Source organism: Melanerpes formicivorus, unplaced genomic scaffold (assembly GCF_026170545.1).
Source record: "Melanerpes formicivorus ecotype bairdi unplaced genomic scaffold, bMelFor1.0.p_v2 SCAF_12, whole genome shotgun sequence".
NCBI classification, from domain to species: domain Eukaryota; kingdom Metazoa; phylum Chordata; class Aves; order Piciformes; family Picidae; genus Melanerpes; species Melanerpes formicivorus.
This window is the reverse complement of record NW_027142364.1, coordinates 16,432,161-16,453,744: the sequence shown is the minus strand read 5'-3', so window position 1 is coordinate 16,453,744 and position 21,584 is coordinate 16,432,161. Positions and strand designations below refer to the sequence as shown.

At 49.6% G+C, this 21,584-nt stretch overlaps 1 protein-coding gene across 2 annotated transcripts in view; it reads right to left on the bottom strand.

The window, feature by feature from the left end:
- Positions 1–4,479: 4,479 nt before the first annotated feature.
- Positions 4,480–21,584, bottom strand: part of SGPP2 (sphingosine-1-phosphate phosphatase 2) — a 38,773-nt gene continuing 21,668 nt past the window's right edge. For both annotated transcript variants that reach the window (XM_068145484.1, XM_068145485.1), the window contains exons 3-5: positions 19,199–19,378; positions 15,189–15,278; positions 4,480–8,071 (exon numbers count right to left, since the gene is read on the bottom strand). In XM_068145484.1, coding sequence (XP_068001585.1) covers positions 7,526–8,071; positions 15,189–15,278; positions 19,199–19,378 — 816 coding nt within the window. In that variant the 3' untranslated portion in view covers positions 4,480–7,525. The remainder of the gene's footprint in view (positions 8,072–15,188; positions 15,279–19,198; positions 19,379–21,584) is intronic.

The window sequence follows — 21,584 nt, the reverse complement described above, 5'->3', positions numbered from 1 at the left end:
ATGTGTGCCTGGTCCTGCCCCAGCAGTGGCTTTCTGGAGCCCAGCTGCTCGGCGGGGTCCGCGCAGCGCTCCAACAGTTTTACTTCCCTCGCCGCATCGCCCCCGACAACGTCTGAGAACCTCTGGTGGGTCAGGCTTCTCCTTCCCGGTGGCTTTCTGGCAGCAGTTGCACTGCAGCCTGGCACAGCGTGACTGCAGTCTGGGAAACAGAAGCTCCATCCATCCTGGCGCTGCCCGATACATCCTTCCTGGGCTGACGTCACCGGGTGGGTGGCCGGCTCAAAAGGCTGAAGCAGGCTCTTTCCTGGCTTGCTAATGAAGTTGGCTGTCCCTCCTGTGCACTATCATAACCACTGCAGGCTGACAGCAGTAGTTTGCATTAGGTCAGTATACCAGGACTCCTTTGTGTTGTGAGAGCCAGATAGCCCCTGGTTCCAGGAGACTGACTGAGAAGCATGGAATCATTGACTGGTTTGGGTGGGAAAGGACATTGAAAGGTTGTTCAGTCCAACCCTGCAGGCAGCTGGGACATCTTCAGGTAAAGCAAGTTGCTCAGCCCTGGCCACCTGGGTAACCTAGGCCAGTATCTCACCACCCTCAGTATAAAAGCATTCTTCATCTAATCTGAATCTGCCCTCTTTTAGTTTAAAATCATCACCCTTTGCCCCACTAAAAAGTCTGTTCCCGTCTAGCGTCCAGGCCCCTTTTGGTACTGAAAGGTTGCTAAAAGGTCTCCCTGGAGCCTTCTCCAGGCTGAACAACCCCAATTATCTCAGCTGGAGAAGGGCTTGACGATGACAAACTCATTGAGAAGAGAGATGTGCAGTGGTGCAGAGGGCGAGGTGAACTCATGAGCTGGCATGTCTGCACGCACCTGTATCACTGGATCCACACTGGCTCTTCAGTGGCAGCCTGCTTGGCAATTTGAACAGGTGGGATGGCAACAGGCAAGAGCTTTTTGGTGTTAATGAGGTGTGGAAAAGGCACTGCAGTTACCCATCTGGAAACCCCACAGCTCCCCTCAGAGGGCAGCATAGACTTTAATTACTCCTGCGTAATGGACATGAGGTGAGAGCACAGCCACGGCCTGACGCTGCACAGCTGACTCCAGTGCCCACGGAGAGGGAGGAAACTGCAGCTCACATTTCCAGGCGTGCTGAGGGCTCAGCCAGCAGGGCACTCACGGGACACATCTCTCCCTGCTGCCTGCACTGCTGAGCAGGCAAGCTGGTGGTGTGGGAAGCAAGCTGCAGTGCAGATGGGAAGTGTCAGCCCCCACTGCCTGTGGCTGTGTCAGGCACAGGGATTAGGACGGCAGCAGGGCAGATTTGCAGTGCAGCAGAGGATGGGCAGCCCTGCCTGCACTGTGTGCTGCTCTGCACAAGGGTTTCTGGCTCTTTGAGTGTGTGATTTACTGTCCCTTTGAGTGTAAAGACCAGATTAGGCTGGGACTAAGGGCTTGAGCTGCAGTGGCTCTTAGAGATCACTTCTTTTTCATACCATTTGCCTGCCTATGGGTAGCTGAGTGCTCCACAAACAGGATATTGGCTTTGTCCTAGGGAATCACAGAATCAGATTGGTTGGAAGTGATCTTAAAGATCTTCAAGTCCACCAGTTAAGCCAACACATCACCACTAAACCATGTCCCTCAGCACCACATCTACATGGCTTGGAAACTACTTCAGGCTCCACCACTGTCCTGGGCAGCCTGTTCCAGGACAATCATTTCAGGGAAGAAATTGTTCCTAATGTTGAATCTCTACCTCTCCTGGTGAAACTTGAAGCCATTTCTTCTTGTTCTGCCACTTGTTCCTTGGGAGAAGAGGCCAACCCCCACCTCAATAAAACCTCCTTTTGAGGAGCTGTAGAGAAAGAGAAGGTCTCATCTCAGTCTGGTTTTCTCCAGGCTAAACAACCCTCAATCAATCCTCAGAACTGTGCTTTATACTCCTTATCAGCTTGCTTGCTCTTCTCTAGACCTGCTCCAGCACATCAATGTCCTTTTTGGATTGAGGGACCCAAAACTGAATGCAGTATTTGAGGTCTAGCCTCACCAGTGCTGAGTACAGAGGGTCACTCACTGCCCTAGACCCTAGAAGTAACATTAGTTGATAGTAAAGGAAGAGAGTTAAAAGCAAGTTTTAAAAGCCTCTTCGGAGCCACCAACAGCTCTCACAGCTAGATGTGGTGCCAGCAGCCTTACTGGGGCTGCTGCAGCTCTTCAGTCCAAGCTTTCCTTGTCTGCTGCTGGTGACTTCTGAGCAATATTTGAACACAATCTGAGCTTTGATTGATTTATTTTTTCAAAGGAAGAGATGAGTTTTTCACTAGTAGTCCTCAATTCTGCATTTCTCACACTGCCTGTGGGTAAAAGATCATCCCTTGGGATCAGAACATGACCACAAAAGGCTGGAGAGAAGGTGACAGAGAGGTCACAGCCCATTTTAATGCACTGTCCTGGTGGCTGCATACTGAGCAATACCGACTTCTGGGCTTGTCCTTGCTGCAAAGAGCCTTTTCCAAACAGCAGAACACCTGAGGCACAGGGCTCTGCCCTTGCAGGTCACTGCTCTGTGGCACAGGGCTGTTTATGTGGAGGTAACACTTAGCACTGTTTCCATCTCCTGGCTGGTAGCAGCTCGCTTGCAATTTAAATCATCCTGGGCTTGGCAGCTGAGTAGGGAATGGGCAAAAGCACCAGGTGCTGGCAATGCCCTCGGGTACACACAACACCTCTGACCGCTCAGCAACCTTGAAACCAAGCTGGGTGCAAGGGAGGGTGAGCAGGGTGACAGCAGGGACAGCAGCAGGCCATCATTTGCTGGCCAAGCAACAGCCAGTTTGGTCCCACACAGAGACCACAGCAGGGCAAGGGGTGGGCTCCACCACAGCAGGAGCTCAGGGCCGGTAAATGAGGGTCATGCTTTGCATGATTTAGCAAATGTGCAGGTCTGTCTGGAGCCTTCTCTTCTCCAGGCTGAACAACCCCAGCTGTCTCAGCCTGTCCTCACAGCAGAGGGATTCCAGCCCTTCAATCATCTTTGTGGCCTCCTCTGGACTCACTTCAATGTGAGTTGAAGTGTGAGAAGGGTCCAAATCCTTTTTATGCTGAGATTTAAATCAAATGAGGCAAATTCAGCACTGGCTTTGGTTTTTAATCCCTGCCAGGGGTGGAAGAACATTTGGCTGCTGCCAGAGCAGCTGGGAGAGCAGCACACAGAGATGCTCCTCAAGAGGAAGAAGCCTGGATCGACACCACAGTTCTGGAAAGCAGTTTGCAGGGTGAGCATGTCAGGAGGAGGCAGCCCCAATGCAGGACAGAGGGGACAAAGCTAAGAGTGAGCTACATCTCTCCTGGCAGCATGGAAAAGAACATTTAGAAATGTCTTGGCAGCCCCACCCCAGCTGGAGAAGGCCATGGAATGGAGAGCTGTAGCTCTGGACCAGGATGGGGCTGAGAAGCCGGCAGCCCAGGCTCCAAGGCTGATGCTCAGTACCTGGAAGTTATATCCCCCTCTGTGTTTTACTCTAAATTCTGAGCATGCCTGTTCAACAGGAGTCACCAGCTGCCCTTCTGTCACTGAGTACAGAACATGACCAGCACACTGGCCAAAACACCTCTTTGCTGCCATCACACTGGGGATGTAGAGGCACCTCAGCTGCAGGGGTGAAGAAGCAGGAGCATTTCAAGGCACACATCTGTGCAGCAAGGACCATCTCATGAGCTGATCATGAAACCTGACTGAAGGCTGTGCTGAGTCCCAGCAGCCCCTGGATGCACTTGGAGTTCATGGGCAGCACCACTTGCAGGTGGAACATGTTGCTGAGGGCAAGACATGGCCTCATCCACTTTCAAACACACATCCTTAGCGAAAAAACCCACCACCTTGTCAGGCTCCTCAGTGCACACAAAGCAGGCTGTAGTTTCTGGGATGTCATGCTAGAATTGCATATAGTCATGTAAACACAAATTTGGCCTCTAATTAACAGTTTGGTCCATTGAAGGTAGATATTGTAGGTGAAGGATGTTCCAGGTGTGCAAGTGTCCCACATCACTACCAACAGGAAGAAATTCTGCACTGCAAGGGTGGTGAGACACTGGCTCAGGTTGCCCAGAGAGAGGTGGTAGATGTCCCATCCCCAGAAACATTCCAGTTCAGGTTGAGTAGGGCACTGAGCAACCTGTTCTAGTTGAAGATGTCCCCACTGACTGCAGGAGTGTTGGACTAGATGACCTTTATAGGACCATTCCAACCCAAACTAGTCTCTGCTGACACAACAACTTGCATATTTTCATGTGCAAAGGTTGCTGCTGAGCCCAGAGGAGCTGAATGTCACAGCAAGACTGAGCAGGGCACAAAGGACCATCTTGGGAAAAGAGGAGGGGCTGGGAAGCTGCTGAAGCTGCAACTCACTCCCCTTAACTCAACCATTTCCAAGCAGCAGAGGAGGGCACACAATGAAGCAAAAACCAGAGAATTCTGCAAAATAAATGTATTTTCAAAGTTAAACCAAGCACAGCTGGCAGGTAGCACATGAAGGATATGCAGGGGAATGCTACAAAAGATAAATCCAAGCATTCAGATAGGATTTATAAAACCTCAAGAGCAGAAACCAGCTGTGAGTGAGAACAGAGACTGTACACAGAGAGCTGCATGAATGTCCCTGGCCAAACCTGCCTTTCTTGGGACTAATTCCACCTCACACTTTAAATACTTTTGTTTTTCCCTCCCAGACTTTGGTCCCATCCACTCTGACATGGCACTTTCAAAGAGCTTCAGCTTGGCCATGGAGCTGCCAGTCATGAAGCACTCCTAACAGAAAGTGTTTTTAAAGTGTTTCAAAGCTTGTGGCATGGAGGAGGGAGCCCAAGGATGGGAGCCTGTGGCTTTAACAGCTCAAATCCAGCACCCACCAAAGGGCACATGTGAGTGGGCAGCGCTGAAAGATGCCTTGAAGCTGTTTGCTTGCACATGTAAAGTCCTCTCAGCCTGATTGAACACAGTTTATCCTGGGCAAACTTAAAACCAGTTAAAACTTCAGCTTGCTTCTCTCCTGGAGACCACCAAGCTGGTTTTAACACTACCCAGCTCCATCACGCACGAGCCTCCTGCTCCTCACACAAGAATCCCAGCAATGGTTTGGGACTTGGTGTATTTATCCAAGTGCTCAGCTGCTAGCAAAGCAGCTCCTTTACATTCTTCAGGTTAATTTTTCTTGCAGCCTAGAAGACAAGCAGGCATGGTTAGAAAGCTGGCTTCCACCAGGCAAGGCACAGGGGCCACGCCTGAAGCTCATAGCACATCTCTCTAGCCAAGCAGACCACATTCACCACTGTATTTCTCAACAGCTCATGGGTCCAGCAGCTGATATTTTTTTCAGCCTGAGTGATAGCAACGTCCCTCTTATGAAAGCTTCTCTACAAGGATCTGAAAGGCATGGCAAGATGCATGGAAGACCAACCTGAATGCTGTGCAGCACCAGGAAATGATGGCTTCTGCTCATCGCCACACATTGCAGTCACCACTCAGCCCCTTCCACCACACGGTTTAAGGACACTACTTGTCACCACTGCATGACAGGAAGGACTTTGTCCTACCCAGGGAAGTTAAATCAGAGTTAAATAGTTTGAACACAAGCCTCAGCGTTGTGGAAGCAACTCTGCTTGGTTGCATGGGGGCAAAGGGGCTTTTAGTGGAGGTTTTTCTATTACAAGGCAAGAGAAATTTGTTACAAATCACTTTAAATGGTTTATGTTGGATTGCTTTGGGTGGGGGGTTTTGGTTGGTTTTAACTCTATTTTATTTGGGGGTGTGGGGGGATGGTGTAAAACCTTACACAGAGAACTAGCCAGGTCTTTCAGTGCCACCAGAAGACACTGACAAGTAGCAAGCACAATAATCATCAGATTGTTTTTCAGGGAAATGCTCAGCTGTACCCAGGTGTGGCCATCTGATCTCTGCTGAGGCTGGATGCTGAAGAAACCTGCCCTCCTGGCCAGCAGGACACTCTCACTGAAGTGAAACAGCAGGAAGGTACAGTGCTTGGAAAAGCCTCCACCTCCACCTCATCTTCCTATCTTCAGCCACTCTTCCTCCATCCCTGGGCCCCAGGGGATAGCAAGGCACAGCCAGAGCTCTGCGTGGCCCAAGAAGGTTTCCCTCTTGATTGGTTGCTTCTTCCCCCACCCCAGTAGCCACTCACTTTCTCATGCCACAGCCCTTCCTTGGCTCACTCTTCTGCTTCAGCAGGAGCAACCCCATAGCCAGGCAGGTAGTTTTGCAGCCCATGGAGCCATGAGGCTGGTGTCCCACAGGGCTGCGTCATGCTTCACAGCACGCCTGGCCTTGTGGCAAACCAGCTGCTGCTCCACTCAGGCAGGGATTCTGGCTTTGTAGTCTGTGCTTATCTTCAGTCACCTGAGCCAGGGGTCTCAAATTATGGGACACACTGGGATCAGCAATTTCTAACCCAAAGTTACTTTTGTACGCCAGTTCCTGTGACACTTCCAAATTGGGTTTGTGTGGCAAGTTTGTGGTAGCCTTCTGCAAGAAGCCACCAGAAGTTTCCCCTCTGTCCAATAAAGCCAATGCTAGTTGGCTCCAAGGTGGGCTGACCATCAGCAATGTTGGTGGCACCTCAGGGATAACATATTTAAAGGGAAATACAATGCAGAAGGGCAACTTCATCCAGAGCAGAGATTCCCCTGCAGCCCATGGTGAAGGCCGTGGCAAGGCTGACTGACTGTCCCCCTCCAGCCCCTGGAGAACCCTACACTGAAGCAGTGGAGAACCTGGGCTGGAGCAGGCTCCTGGCAGGCCTATGGCTCCATAGAGAGAGAAGCCCATGCTGGAGCAGGTTTGTTGCAAACCTAGCAACCCAACAGGGAACCTACACCAGAGCAGTGTGTTCCAGAAGCACTCTATGCCGTGGACAGCCCCCATGGAAGAGACCCACTGAAGCAGTTTGTGAAGAGTGCAGCCCATAGGAAGGACTCATATTGAGGAAGTTAATGAAGAACTGTCTCCTCTGAGGGGCCTCCCCATGGTAGGGCAGAGGAAGAGGCAGAGACAAGGGGTGATGAACCGACTGCAACCCCCATTCCTCATCCTCCTGCACTGCCAGCAGGGAGGAGGTGGAGAAACTCAGGAGTGAAGCTGAGCTCAGGAAGAAGGGAGAGGTACAGGTAAGGTGTCTCAAGACGTGGTTTCATTGCTCATTACTCTAATTTTACTGGTAATAAATTAATTTTCCTTAAGTGGAGTCCATTTTTCCCATGATGGTAACTGGTGAATGATCTCTCCCAGTCCTTATCTCAACCCATGAGCCTTTCCTTGTATTTCCTCTCCCCTTTCCAGCTGAGGAGGGCAGTGGCAGAGCAGCTTCGGTGAGCACCCAGCCAGAGCTAGCTCAGCACGCCAGTGCAGAAAGGCACAACACGCTTTTTTGGTCAAGTTACCACCCTCACTCAACTTCTCTCTGAAACAGTGGCGCTGAACACTTCTCTGTGAGGAAGGTGCTGAGCTCACATCAGTCCCAGCAGCCCGTGCAGCAGAGGCACAATGACAGTGGCGCTGAAGCCGACCGAGGAGTACGTTATGAACTTGTACGGCACTTCCACTTCCAGCCGCCTGCGGGCTGCCAGGTCCGCCACGGGGAACTGGTAGTGGTAGGCCAGCACGCCGAGGACCACGCTCTTCATGAGCCGGCGCGTCAGCAGAATGAGGAGGATCCCCACGAGGAACCTGGCTAACATCACCACCGCGGTCTTGCTGGTGAGCAGAGGAAGTCTGAGATGAAAATCCTCCCCCGCGTAGGACGCTGCAGCAAGCTGGTTGTTTAACCAAAATCCCACAGTCGCGCCAGCTCCTGCTCCTAAGATGGTAGTGGTGTCTCCCCTGGTAGGGCTGTAGTAGTCCAGTTTGGGGTAGTTGTAGCATAAGACAAGAGGCACGATGATGGAAATCAGCGGGCTGAAGGGGCTGGTCAGCAGCAGGTGGTCTATCGTGTCCCACGCAGGGTACAGCAGCACGAGCAGCACGGCCGAAATCAGCGCCCCGCCAATCACGTCCTGCAAAGACAACACCTTTAAAAGCTTGGTGACACCAGGAAAGCAAAACACATCCTAGCAGGTGGTGATAGAAGACTGGAACACCTCTCCGATGAGGACAGACTGAAGGAGTTGGGGCTGCTCAGTCTGCAGAAGAGAAGGCTCCGAGGTGACCTCATTGTGGCCTTCCAGTATCTGAAGGGGGCCTACAGGAAGGCTGGGGAAGGACTTCTCAGGATCTCAGGTAGTGATAGGACTAGGGGGAATGGAATGAAGCTGGAGGTGGGGAGATTCAGGCTGGATGTGAGGAGATTCAGGCTGGATGTGAGGAGGAGGTTCTTCACCATGAGAGGGGTGAAACCCTGGAATGGGTTGTCCAGGGAGGTGGTCGAGGCCCCATCCCTGGGGGTGTTTAAGACCAGGCTGGATGAGGCTCTGGCCAGGCTGATCTAGTGTGGGGTGTCCCTGCCCATGGCAGGGGGCTTGGAACTAGATGATCCTTGTGGTCCCTTCCAACCCTGACTGATACTATGATACTTCTTGTGGGTGCACAGCAGCAGAGGAAGACCCTGGATGTCACTGTTCACCTGCACGGACAACACAAACCTTGTGCTAAATGCAACAGTTCCTGAACTCAGCCTTAGCCCTGTCCATGTGGATGTACCTACTGACTCATAGTTTTTCCCTGGACAAATGAGATTCTTCCTGCTTTCATGTTTTAAGGCCACTCTCCACCCCTGATCTCAACAGTAAAGGCACCATAAGGAAAAACTTTACTGTGAGGGTGCCAGAGCACTGGAGCAGGCTGACCAGAGAGGCTGTGGAGTCTCCTTCTCTGGAGAGATTCCAAACCCCACTGGACATATTCTTGGGCAACCTGTTGTGGGTGACCCTGCTTTAGTGGTGGAGTTGAGCTAGATGATCCCAGAGGTCCCTTCCAATCCTGACCACACTGGGATCTTGTGATCTCAGGGATGTTATCACCTACAACCTCCCCACAACCCCTTTCCCTTCCATCACCCTACAAGTAATTTCATCCTATCAGCAGGATTATTGCTTCTTGCTTTGCATAGATGGGCAGAGACAAGCTCCCAGCTCAGGAACACAAGCTCTGGGGGAGAAAAGCCCAGAGCTGTGGGATGTGGTGCCTGTCCTGTAGAGGCACCTTCAGGCAGGAATATATCCATTAGAAATGTATTGCCTAAGTCTCTGAAATCCAGTTTGTAGTAAAGCAACTAAGGTGAGCTCACAGTTAAAGCCTAATTTATTAACAGAGGCAAGTAAGGTGCTCTGAAAACTTGGCTGCTGTCAACCACAAGGCTGGGAAAGGAGACAAGAGGTAACCCCTAAAAAAAGCTGCCTGTACATGAGTTGACAAAAGCAATAGAACATTTTCACCTGTGCTGCACACTAAGGAGGCAGCAGGGTTTGACCATGAAATGCTCTGCAAAAGCTAAAGCTACCCACAGGCAGAAATAGCCTCAAGATTGTCTCCTTTATACCAAGTCATGACAATTGACTACTACCAGAGTCAGTCCAAAATGAATTATTTATGAGAACTTAAGAGTTAGGCAGGAACAAGGGTTTATTTTTTTTCCCCACAGAAGTATTTAATGACTCTCTGGTAAATGCATTACTCCAGCAGGGCTGAACTTGAGCTGTTTATAACTTCCAGGCAGCAGGTTCACAGCACATTTGGTTTTAAGCAGCTCCCAGAGCCGTTTCACATGTTCCCAATGCAAATTCCCACTCACATTTTCTCCCCCATCCCTGACACGAGGGTATCGACAGATACACACAAAGCTGTTCACTGTAAAATACCTTTAGGCTTCAATATTTCACCATCATCCATCTTCTGATACTGATTTTCAGGTTGTAACTTGGCAGGCAAGGGCATGTTTTTGGGCCAACACCAAGTAACTGCATCAACACAGAAGAGCTGGACATGGCTCCCAGCATTGCTGTTCAAAACCCCCTCACCCCTGGTTACCTCCATTTCCCACCCCATATTAGAAGGAAAAAAAGTCCTGACATCTCAACATCCCTCCACAGGTGATTAAGGAGGGAAACTCAAATGCTGTTCATGTGCTGTTTCTGCCTCAGTTAAAGATTTCTAATTGAACAGGAACCTTCCCCTGACAAAGGCATTGCTCAGATTTATCCAGGTGACTCCTGCAGCTCCTGGCTGGGGCACAAACTGTGCCTACCCAGTTTGTTGACAATACAGACTGGAAGGATGGCTGACACACCATCAGACTGCTGTTATTCAGAGACCTGGACAGGGTGGAGAGTTGGGCAGAGGGGAACCAAATAAAGTTCAACAAGAGCAAAGACAAGAGGAAAGACTATGAGGAAAGACTGAGGGAGCTGGGGTTGCTCAGCCTGGAGAAGAGGAGACTCAGGGATGACCTTATCACTCTCTACAACTACCTGAAGGGAGGTTGTAGACAGGCTGATGATGGTCTCTTCTCTCAGGCACCCAGTACCAGAACAAGAGGACACAGTCTCAGGCTGCACCAGGGGAGGTTCAGGTTGGATGTTAGGAAGAAGTTCTATACAGAGAGAGTGATTGCCCATTGGAATGGGCTGCCTGGGGAGGTGGTGGAGTTGCCATCATTGGAGGCGTTCAGGAGGAGACTTGATGGGGTGCTTGGTGCCATGGGTTAGCTGTTTGGGTGGGTTGGATTGGTTGATGGGTTGGACACGATGATCTTGAAGGTCTCTTCCAACCTGGTTTGGTTTATTCTAATAAAGGTTTATTCTAAAGAGCAAGTGCAGGGCCCTGTACCTGGGGAGGAATAATCCCCTGCACCAGTACGGGTTAAGGGTTGACTTGCTGGAAAGCAGCTCTGCAAAGAAGGACCTGGGAGTGGTGGTTGGCAACAAGTTCCCCATGAGCCAGCAATGTGCTCTTGTGGCCAAGAAGGTCCACCAACATACAGGCTTGTTTTAGAGACTCCATCCAAGAGCAGAGCAGGAGCCATACCCAGCCACAGCCATCCATAGTGACTTTCTTTGGGCCTGGCATGCACAGGCAGAGGTCTGACTTTCTGAGCACTCAGAGGAGGTGGCTGAGTTCAAAACCAACACTTCATGAAGATGTTTAGCAGCACAGAGTTAGTGATTTTCCCCTCTTGCTTTTTGAACTAAGATGAAGATGGGAAGAGGAGGGATGGCTTTGATTTCTGAGAAAAGCTTGCTTTCCTAGGCTCTCCCATCCATGCACCCAGAGTGGGACCTTCGCTCTCCCCAGCTGTGGAGCTGCTGCAAGCACTCCCAGGAAGCACATTCTTGCCTGTGTAAACAGATTAACCTCTTGCCAAACCCGCAATTATGAAGGAATTTTCAAATGAGGGCAGGCATGAATTCCGCTCAAGGTGCAGCACTAGTGGCAAATCTCAAGACCTCCTGTTTCCCTCCCGGGATGCTCCACCTCCCTCAGCACAATCAGGTCTGGATGAAAAGCTCTACATGACCTACATGCACTTGTAGCCCAGAAGCCAACCATAACCTGGGCTGCATCCCCAACAGTGCTGAAGGAGGGAGATTGTGCCCCTCTTCTTCCACTCTGGTGAGACCCCAGTCTGCAGTGCTGTGTCCAGCTGTGGAGTCATAAGTACAGGAAGGACATGGACCAGTCAGAGCAGGTTCTGAGGAGGCCACAAAAAATTGGTCCAAGGGCTGTAACCCCTCTGCTGTGAGGACAAGCTGAGAGAGTTAGAGTTGTGGAGGAGAGAAAGCTCTGGGGAGATATCATTGTGACCTTTCAGTACTTAAAGGGCTGAGAAGAAAGATGGGGACAGACATTTTAGGAGGGCCTGTTGTGACAGGTTTCAAGCTAAAATAAGTGAGATTCAGACTAGATAGAAGGGAAAAATATTTTACATTGCTAATGGTGAGACACTGTCTCAGGTTGCCCAGAGAGATGGTAAATGCCCCATACCTAGAACCATTCCAGTCAGGTTGGACATGGCTCTGAGAAATCTGATTTAGTTGAAGATCATAGTATCATAGTATCAGTCAGGGTTGGAAGGGACCACAAGGATCATCTAGTTCCAAGCCCCCTGCCATGGGCAGGGACACCCCACACTAGATCAGGCTGGCCAGAGCCTCGTCCAGCCTGGTCTTAAACACCTCCAGGGATGGGGCCTCAACCACCTCCCTGGACAACCCATTCCAGGGCTTCACCACTCTCATGGGGAAGAACTTCTTCCTCACCTCCAGCTTCATTCCATTAGATGTCCCTGCTGACTGTAGGGAAGTTAGACTAGATGGCATTTAAACATCCCTTCCAACCCAAACCAGTAAGAAATTCATACTGCTGGCCCAAAAGGGTTAGAAGACAGCTAAAAGCTTCCCTCCCGTTCCTGCTTCGGGGGCTGATGAAGGTCTTCCCTATAATGACTGGCAACAATCTTGCTGGTAACTCCTTGGAACACTGTGCACTCACACGGACACCATCACTTCTTGTTTCAAACATGAGACCACCCAGATGTGCTCCAGAAAGTGAGAGAGGAAAACTTGTTCACTGTGATGAGTCAGGGATCAAAAATTGAGCCAAAGGTTTAAGACAGAGAGCAAAGGGATATTTTCTGAAGTACAACTCTCTGGGGAATCAAGCAAATGAAAAAACAACCTCCAACCAGTTGCAGTATCTCAGAAATAACCCCTAAAATGTTAGACATTCACTGCTTCAGAATGTGTCCAAATTTTTTGCTTTGCCCTTTCCAGGAAACTCCATAATCCCTCTTTGCCAGTGCCTCAGACTCCATCATTTAAGACCTCAAAGGCAGGACTCTGCCTTTCCCCTGCTTCTCTACACACAGAGGCTGTTCTTATGTGGAGGTGGCAAAGGTGGGTTGGTGTAACTACATTCTCTCTCTGCAGTGCAAGTGCATTGCTTCCACCCTGTGATGCTCTCCTGGAAACAGCCCAGGCAACAGGTGCTTATTCCCTTTTCCCTAAGCATAGTATTGATTCCAGTGAATGATGCAAATAGCTCTCACACCAGCTTACTGCCTTTCTAGAAGGTCTTTGGTGGTCACATCCCTTCTAGAACTGGCATAACTGTGCTTTTTGAGGCCATTCTTAATCCAAAAGCACCACCAGCAATGCTGAACCACAGACTGATTTGTAGAGCTGAGACTAACAGATGAGCACAGAAGCTTCACCCACAGCTTTAGCAAAGTATAGTGCAACCTCCTTGCTGCTCTTCTTCTGGTCCCTCAAGCAGGACAAACTCAGTTACAGTAACTTGGTGGGTATATGGTACACTTCACTTGCTTTAGGAAGAAGTTCTTCAAAATGAGGGTGGTAGACTGGAATGTGCTGCCCAGGGAGGTTGTGGATGCCTCCTCCCTGGGAATATTGGAAGCCAGGTTGGCAGCCAAGTCTAGTTGAGAGGCATCTCTGCCCATGGCGAGGTTGGAGTAGATGATCTCTAAGGTCCCTTCCAATCTAAACCATTCCCTGATTAATACAGGCTGGAACCTGACCTAGCTGAAGCTGTCCCTGCATGCTGCAGAGGGTTTGGACTAGATGACCTTTAAAGGTGCTCTCCAACCCAAACCATTCTATGATTATGTATCCTGGCAGTATGACCTTTCCAAGACCTCAGTTAGAAATCCATTAGGATTGGCTGGAGGGCTGCTACACCTTGGCCCCACGGTGTCTTAGGCAGCTCAGAGTCTGAAGAATCCCTCAAAGTGTAGAAAACAGATCTGAACCACACTTTTTTTTCCCCCCAAAGAGCCTGCCAGTGGCAGTGGAACACAGAACTGCAGTGGGATGCTACACAGAAAGAGGGGTTGCATCTGGGCAGCTGTGCTCATCAGGCATGTGCCCAGCTCCATCCTCACCACAACACACATGAGAAGACCCCAGTGAAATGCATTTGTCCTTCTGACAGGCAGCACTGCTCACACTTAGCTGAGGAGCTTTTTTTTTCTCCTCAAAAGCCTTCCTTTTATCATGTCCAAGGCACAAAGGACTACTTCTTCTTTACCCTAAAATCCATCTAAACATAGAAGAATCTTCCATTGTGATGGACCAGCAAGGGAAGCATGCAAGGAATTTTTACTGACTGACTGAAGGTCACTAAGCCAAGAAAGGGTGTCTCTGGCTTTGATTTCAGACATTGTTTTGATCCACTACAGCTGGAAGGAAAGGTCAAGCTGTATTTTAAATATAACCTTAATCTCATAAGGGCTGCCTTTCTTACAGTCATCAAGTCTCCTTATTACAAACATAATTATTATGGAGTGAAATAACTCAGTTATTTATGCAGATGCAACCCACCAACACTTCATACCAAGCTCCTGTGAGGAAGCTGCCAGGCATTTTTTATCCATCCTTGGGAAGCTGTACAACCTTTTCTACCAGTCTATGTGGCAGATCAATGATTTTTCCTCTCATCAAGGAGCCAGCTTTTTGTAATCAAAGCTCTGCCTGAAACCTGTCCTCAAAGCAGGGCTAACACCTCTCAACAGCTGTGCCCAACACTCTGCCAGGCAAAGCCACAGATGATGATTATTTTTGAAGTGGATTTGGGCCCTTCAGTCCTCCACAAATTAATTTCCTTCCAGTTCAAAACAAGAAGCTTGTCATAGTATTAAGCACCATGCCTCTGCATGGTCACAGGAGGCATGCTGTCCCCCAAGGGCAGCTCACTTGTCATGTCTGACCCTCTCTTGGTCCCGGCATGACTCACCCACCTGCTATTCCTTCCCTGACACTCCCAGGCTGAACCAGCCCGAGTGTTTCCCGCTGACAAGAGTGATACTATTGCACAAAGGCTTAGCTAAGGAGCAGCAGCAGTTGCCCAAGTGCATTCCACACAATTAAAATTACCAAACAGAGAACTACAATTGAGATGCCACCTCGACCTCACCCAGCTCCTCAGCCCCCGCACACCGCTGCTGCCATAAGCATGTAAATAATTCCCTTGCAGACTCAAATAGCGATAGCCTCAGGGTTTCCTCACAGCTGCCTTTCAATAGACAGCCTGAAATTTAGTGCTCCTCTGCGTGTTCCTGTGGTGGCGCTGCCCAGGCAGAACCTACATCACTTGAGGAGCGGGAGATGGGGATGGAAGGAGACAAGCAGGGCTGGAGGCAGGAGCGGCGCAGGGCATCCTTACCAGGACTGTGTGCATCCCCGTGTAGAGCCTGCTGAGACACACCAGGGTTGAGAACACAAATGCTGCTGCCAGACCAAGTTCAAAGGGGTACTGTGAAAAAGGAACAAAACCATAGACAGACTCATTACACCACTGTCTCCTTTAACACCCATAGCTCTGAAATACGAATATGAATGGAAACCCAGCAGGCGGGCTGACACCGGGCTCTCACATTGCAAAGTGGCTCCTGAGCCTCTTAAAGAAAGGTGGTAGATGCCCCATCCCTGGAACCATTCCAGGTCAGGTTAGGTGGGGCTCTGAGCAACCTGCTTTCATTGAAGACAATCCTGCTGGCTGCAAGAAACTGGACTAAATGATCTTTAAAGGTCTCTCCCAACCCAAATCATTCTGTGATTCCTTATTTTCTCAATGAGATTAACGTGACCCAAGGTGAGACCTCACATCAGCCAACGTGCAGTTTTGGGCTAGAAGGTCATTTCCTTATCACTGCTCTTGCAAAAGTCTAGCCTCAGTGTGGGGAAATGGATGGCATTTGAAGAGTCTTCCCCTGTGATGTCCACCTGCAAAGTCCATGCTAGTGGTTAAGACCCTAAGGAAAAAAAAGCACAGCATGTTGCACAAGCAATGCTCGAGATTCAACCACAAGCTCAGACCACCTGAGAGGTGAGATGGCCACAGAGCCTGACCAGTAGAGTGATCAATAGTCCTCAAGCAGCAGGCTGGGAGGGGAAAAAAAAAAGTTAAAACAAAAAAATAAAGAAATCAATGTCTGGGCTGAAACCACAACGCAGCTAATAGAGTAGTCAGGACCACTCTTCCTTGTGACACAGAAGATTCAATCATCTCATGAAGCTGGTTTTGTTTAATTCCCTCTCCGAGTTGCCTATGAACATGGAGAGAAACACTGCAATAAATTAACACTTACAAAGGAAGGGTGGGGGAGGATGAAACCCCCAACCAACCACCAAAAAACAAGGTAAACAAGCACAAAAACCCCCAAGTGAAACACACATTTGATAAAGAGTAAGCTTAACATATCAGCCCTTAATCCATTCACTCCAAACCTGGAGCCATGCAGGCTGATGGGCTCCTTTCCATCCCTAAAGAGATTTTTTTTCCCCCCAACCCAAAATACAAATAAATTAAAACTAATTCACCTAATTTGACACAAAGTCTCCATCCACTGCTGAGAGGCTAACAACTGAGCAAGGTGGCCACAGGTCAGTGCAAAAATGCTGCTGTGGAAATTTTAAGCATAACAACTTGCTTCTCACCCTTTTTCCCCAGGGCATACTCTGGCCTCTGGAGTAGTGAGCTCAGACCCAGCTGCAGATGTCACTCCCAGTTCATAAAACACTATTTTTTTTCCCCTCACTTCTCTAAGCCCTGGGAGGATTTACGCCCATTTTATTCCCCTCTCAGCAGGGAGCCAGCTCAGATCTGTAATTGATGACTAGGGCAGCTTGAGAAGAGAGCAGCAAAATGCTCTGCTAGATTTTTCTTTCTTAATAGAAGCAATTGAATCGTGTAATTATTGTACAGCAGCCTTATTGTTTCATGGCAGTTTCCAAGAGGCACAAGACAGACCATGAAGAGCTGTGTGTGTCCCACTAGGAGTTTATCCACTGAGGATAAAATGCTGCAGACCAACATGGGATGGATTTGGCCTTCCAGACAGGACTGACAAATACCCCATCTTGTAGCTTGCTTCTCCCCATCCTCATCCAGCTGCCAAGTTGCTCCAAAGTTACCAATTTCCAGGCTGGCAAGCCAGCTTTGGGCACCACTGATGTCCTCAGTCATCCATGTGCTGCAGGCAGGAGCAAAGCCCACTGCTCCATGGCTGGGACCAAAGGAGTTTGGAGAGTAAACTGATTCCAAGATTACATAGAATAGAATTACATAGAATAAACCAGGTTGGAAGAGACCTTCAAGATCATCGCGTCCAACCCATCTTTATTGATGATCTGGATGAGGGCATTGAGTCCATCATCAGAAAATTTGCTGACGACACCAAGCTGGGGGCAAGAGTTGATCTGCTGGAGGGTAGAGAGGCTCTGCAGAGGGACCTCGACAGGCTGGACAGATGGGCAGAGTCCAACGGCATGAGATTGAACACATCCAAGTGCCGGGTTCTGCACATTGGCCACAACAACCCCATGCAGTGCTACAGGCTGGGGTCAGAGTGGCTGGAGAGCAGCCAGGCAGAGAGGGACCTGGGGGTGCTGGTTGATGGTAGGCTTAACATGAGCCTGCAGTGTGCCCAGGCAGCCAGGAGGGCCAGTGGCATCCTGGCCTGCATCAGGAACAGTGTGGCCAGCAGGAGCAGGGAGGTCATTCTGCCCCTGTACACTGCACTGGTTAGGCCACACCTTGAGTACTGTGTCCAGTTCTGGGCCCCTCAGTTTAGGAAGGAGGTTGACTTGCTGGAACGAGTCCAGAGAAGAGCAACAAAGTTGGTGAGGGGTTTGGAACACAAGCCCTATGAGGAGAGGCTGAGGGAGCTGGGGCTGCTTAGCCTGGAGAAGAGGAGACTCAGGGGTGACCTTATCACTCTCTACAACTACCTGAAGGGAGGTTGTAGACAGGCAGATGTTGGTCTCTTCTCCCAGGCAGCCAGTACCAGAACAAGAGGACACAGTCTCAGGCTGTACCAGGGGAGGTTCAGGTTGGATGTTAGGAAGAAGTTCTACACAGAAAGAGTGACTGTGCTATGGAATAGGTTGCCCGGGGAGGTGGTGGAGTCGCCGTCATTGGAGGTGTTCAGGAGGAGACTTGCTGGGGTGCTTGGTGCCATGGGTTAGCTGTTTGGGTGGGTTGGATTGGTTGATGGGTTGGACACGATGATCTTGAAGGTCTCTTCCAACCTGGTTTGGTTTATTCTAAAGGTTTATCAACCAATCCAACCTACCTAAACAACTAACCCATGGCACCAAGCACCCATCAAGTCTCCTCCTGAACACCTCCAATCTTAGTGATCTTAGTGTCACTCAAAGATCTCCATTTCTATTAGTTAGAGCCCCAGGACACAGCATGTTTCATCAAGTAGGTGGCCACCATTCATCTCTACACACACATTGGCACTGCAAGGAGGACACCCAAAGACCTCCCAGCCATAGAATCACAGAATGGTTTGGGTTGGAAAGGACATTTAAAGCTTATGTAGTCCAGCCCCTCTACAGGAGCTTTATGTCACCTAGGTTTCTGTGAAGGAGGAAAAGCAGCCTTGGAAATCCCCTTGCTCTGACCAGTGTTGGACTAGCAGCATACACCATGACTGCACTCATACAACAGCAGCAGGATCACTGTGCTTGGAGCTGGAGGGTGCTTGCAGAGGTCTCATCATTATTTGCCCCACCTTGGGCCTTTTATTTTTCTGAAAGGTTTACTACCCAGCAACCTATTTCTCCACGAGGAGTTGGTTGTTTGTTTAATTTTATGACTCCAAACACACATTTCCTGTACTTCAGCAATAATAATTTCCTGGATGCATCACATTCAAGCATGTTTCTCAGCTCCCTGGAGCGTATTTCAAAGACAAACCCTTATAGCCACAAGGGCTCACAGTGCAGGTTGCCCAGAGAGATAGTAGATATCCCATCCCTGGAAACCTTCCAGGTCAGGTTGGACAGGACTCTGAGTAACCCAATGGAGCTGAAGATGTCCCTGCTCACTGCAGGGGCTTTGGACTAAATGATCCTTCCAACCCAAATCAGTCTGTGATAAATTTATCTGTTTGTCTATTATTAGCCAGCTATGGCCAACAACAGGGAGAAAAAAATACCCAACTGAGAAAATGAATACAGAGCTCCTCTGGAAGTGGCAACAGCTTTGCTTTGCTGGTTTTGTGCAGCTGGCTGGAAGCAGACACATGGTATCATAGTATCAGTCAGGGTTGGAAGGGACCACAAGGATCATCTAGTTCCAACCCCCCTGCCATGGGCAGGGACACCTCACACTAGATCAGGCTGAGCAGAGCCTCTCCTTTTTCTTTCTTTTTGTACCCTTACCTTGTAGTGATTCATGGTAGCAATGAAGAAGGAGAAGGAGATGGCAGTGGCTGCCATGGCGTGGGTGGAAGGCATCCCATACTCCGCATCTGCCCTTATTTCCAGCTTGACGACAGGTGGCGAGAGGGGCCGAGGCCACTTGAGGATGTCCTTGGAGACCTGCCCTATGTACATCACTATCTGGGGAGAGAAAAGGCCACTGGGCTGTCAGTCAGCTCAGGCAATCCCCCACTCAGCCCACCCAAGAATACACTTCTGAGCACGACCCCAAGTGCAGAATTTATCCCCTGAATTATTAAAGGGGTTTCCATTATCCTGGTCAGTAAAAGAAACAGTGGTTTGACTGCCCCACGTTGCAACCTGATCAGAAGCAGGGCCAAAAGGAGAGTTCCCTAATGAGATGCAGCAATACAGGATGGTGTAAGATGGACAACTGGCTCCCACTCTGTGCAAGAGAAGTTGAAGTTTCCTCCTTATCCTTCATAACACCTCTTCTGCAAAGCAAATAGCTCTGAGAGACATTTTTACACCACAACCCTCAAACCACTGCCTTGCCCAGCTGCATCCCTCCCTGCTCCACGCAGCAGCTCCCTGGGGACAGCACCAGTTTACCTATTCCCAGCATTTCACAATCTTCCCAGTACCCAAAGAGCCCTGCTGAGACACACCAGTGGTGTGGCTATTGAAGACCAGCCCAGTATGGCTATTAAATAACAGCTTGGCATCCTCAGGGAAGAAGTTGAGAGAAAACTGGATGAGCAACACAAAGTACCGGTTCTGCTGCTTAGCTCCCCAACAAGAAAAGGCTTTTGGGCACCGCTTGGGACACCAGAGGTTTAAGCCAATTAAGGTTTAATTAGCTACTAAGCACCACAACACAGTCATCTGGGGGAAAATGTGGCACTTTCAGCTCACCAAGCACAAAAGCAATAGGAAGCAGAGACAAGAAGTAAAACTGGACAGCTTCCAACAGCTCCCAGGGTATTCAAGATGCAGCCTATCCAACAGTTCCCAGGGCATCCACCATACTGACATCTTCAGCAACCTCTTCCCAAGCCAGTCAGCTCTCAATATCCCAAGGGAGAAAGGCATGACCAAGAGCCACCCAAGGCTGGCCTGGACAATGTATTTCCTTTCTATTGTCACCTTCCTTCCCTGGAGTAGTGTAGCCAGAGAACATGCAAAGAAAGGTCTACAATACAAATCAAACCTTTTCCCTCTTTTTGAATCCAAGAATCAGGTTAATTGACTCCTGCCATGAAAGCTCTGCTGTTGTGAGAGACGACTGGCTGCTCTGCTTCTCACGCTTCCTCTAGCAGAGGAGGGGTCTTAAAATAACATCCTTCCCATGCTGGTGTTCACCATATGCCACAACAGCAGCACGACCATCCGCTGCCACATTCGTCACCAGCCACACTGCATCCCTCCCTCCCTCCCTCTTCCCCCCCATCAGCACCTTGAAAAATGGCTTCATGCTAAGAGACAGACATCAGGATTCACAAACCAAGACCAGGAAAAAGCCAAGTTACCATATTCTATCATCCCCCTCTCCACAGTGAAGGGCACCCCAGAGCCTGGCAAAGTGACTGCTGCTGCCTTCATCCCTCATCATGTGAATGACATCACCACTTTGTTATCAGCAATGCTTGGCTGCACCCACTTCACCCAGCTGCATGGGGCACAGGGAAGGCAGCAAACACCTTGCCCCACACCATGCACAGCAAAAAAAAGGCTCCAGTGCCTTAAAGAAACCACCACCTGCATTCATTGCCTTCGTGCCACCAGTTCCCAAACAGATGCAAGCACATCTTGGGAAGTTAATTCAGTTCCAAGGTTGAAAGCACCATTACTCTCTCCAACAGATCATAAAATGTTGAGACTATCACTTGTGATACCATCTGGGAGGCAAGGTAGGACCAGCCAGTTCATCAGCAGTCCTCTATAATAACAACTACCACTTGTAGCAGTATTATTAGCAGGAGTACATAAGAGCACCAGAGGAAAGGAAATGAGTCATCTTGAAATGAAGGCTGTGCTGGGACTCTTCTGATGCCAAAAAACAGGCTGAAGCCTGGAGGTGGCATGGGCAAGCAGCTTCACAACCTGCCATTCCAGGTTAAATTCTTACCCTTCTAGTGTTTAAAAACACATATAGAACAGATGTGTAGTGTTGAGAGGTGAGACAACCTCCATAAAATATGAAAAGGGTCCAGAATACATCCAGACTGATCTCTGAAGCACCAGACCTTTGCCTTCAGCTTATCTGGGTGCTGCACATGTGGCTTTGCACACAGCATCCTGGGTTACTTGGCAGAAGCAGCAGTTGTGGGCATGGTAAAACATCCACCATCTGCTGAACTGGCAGGATTCCCCAGGAAGGCAGAAG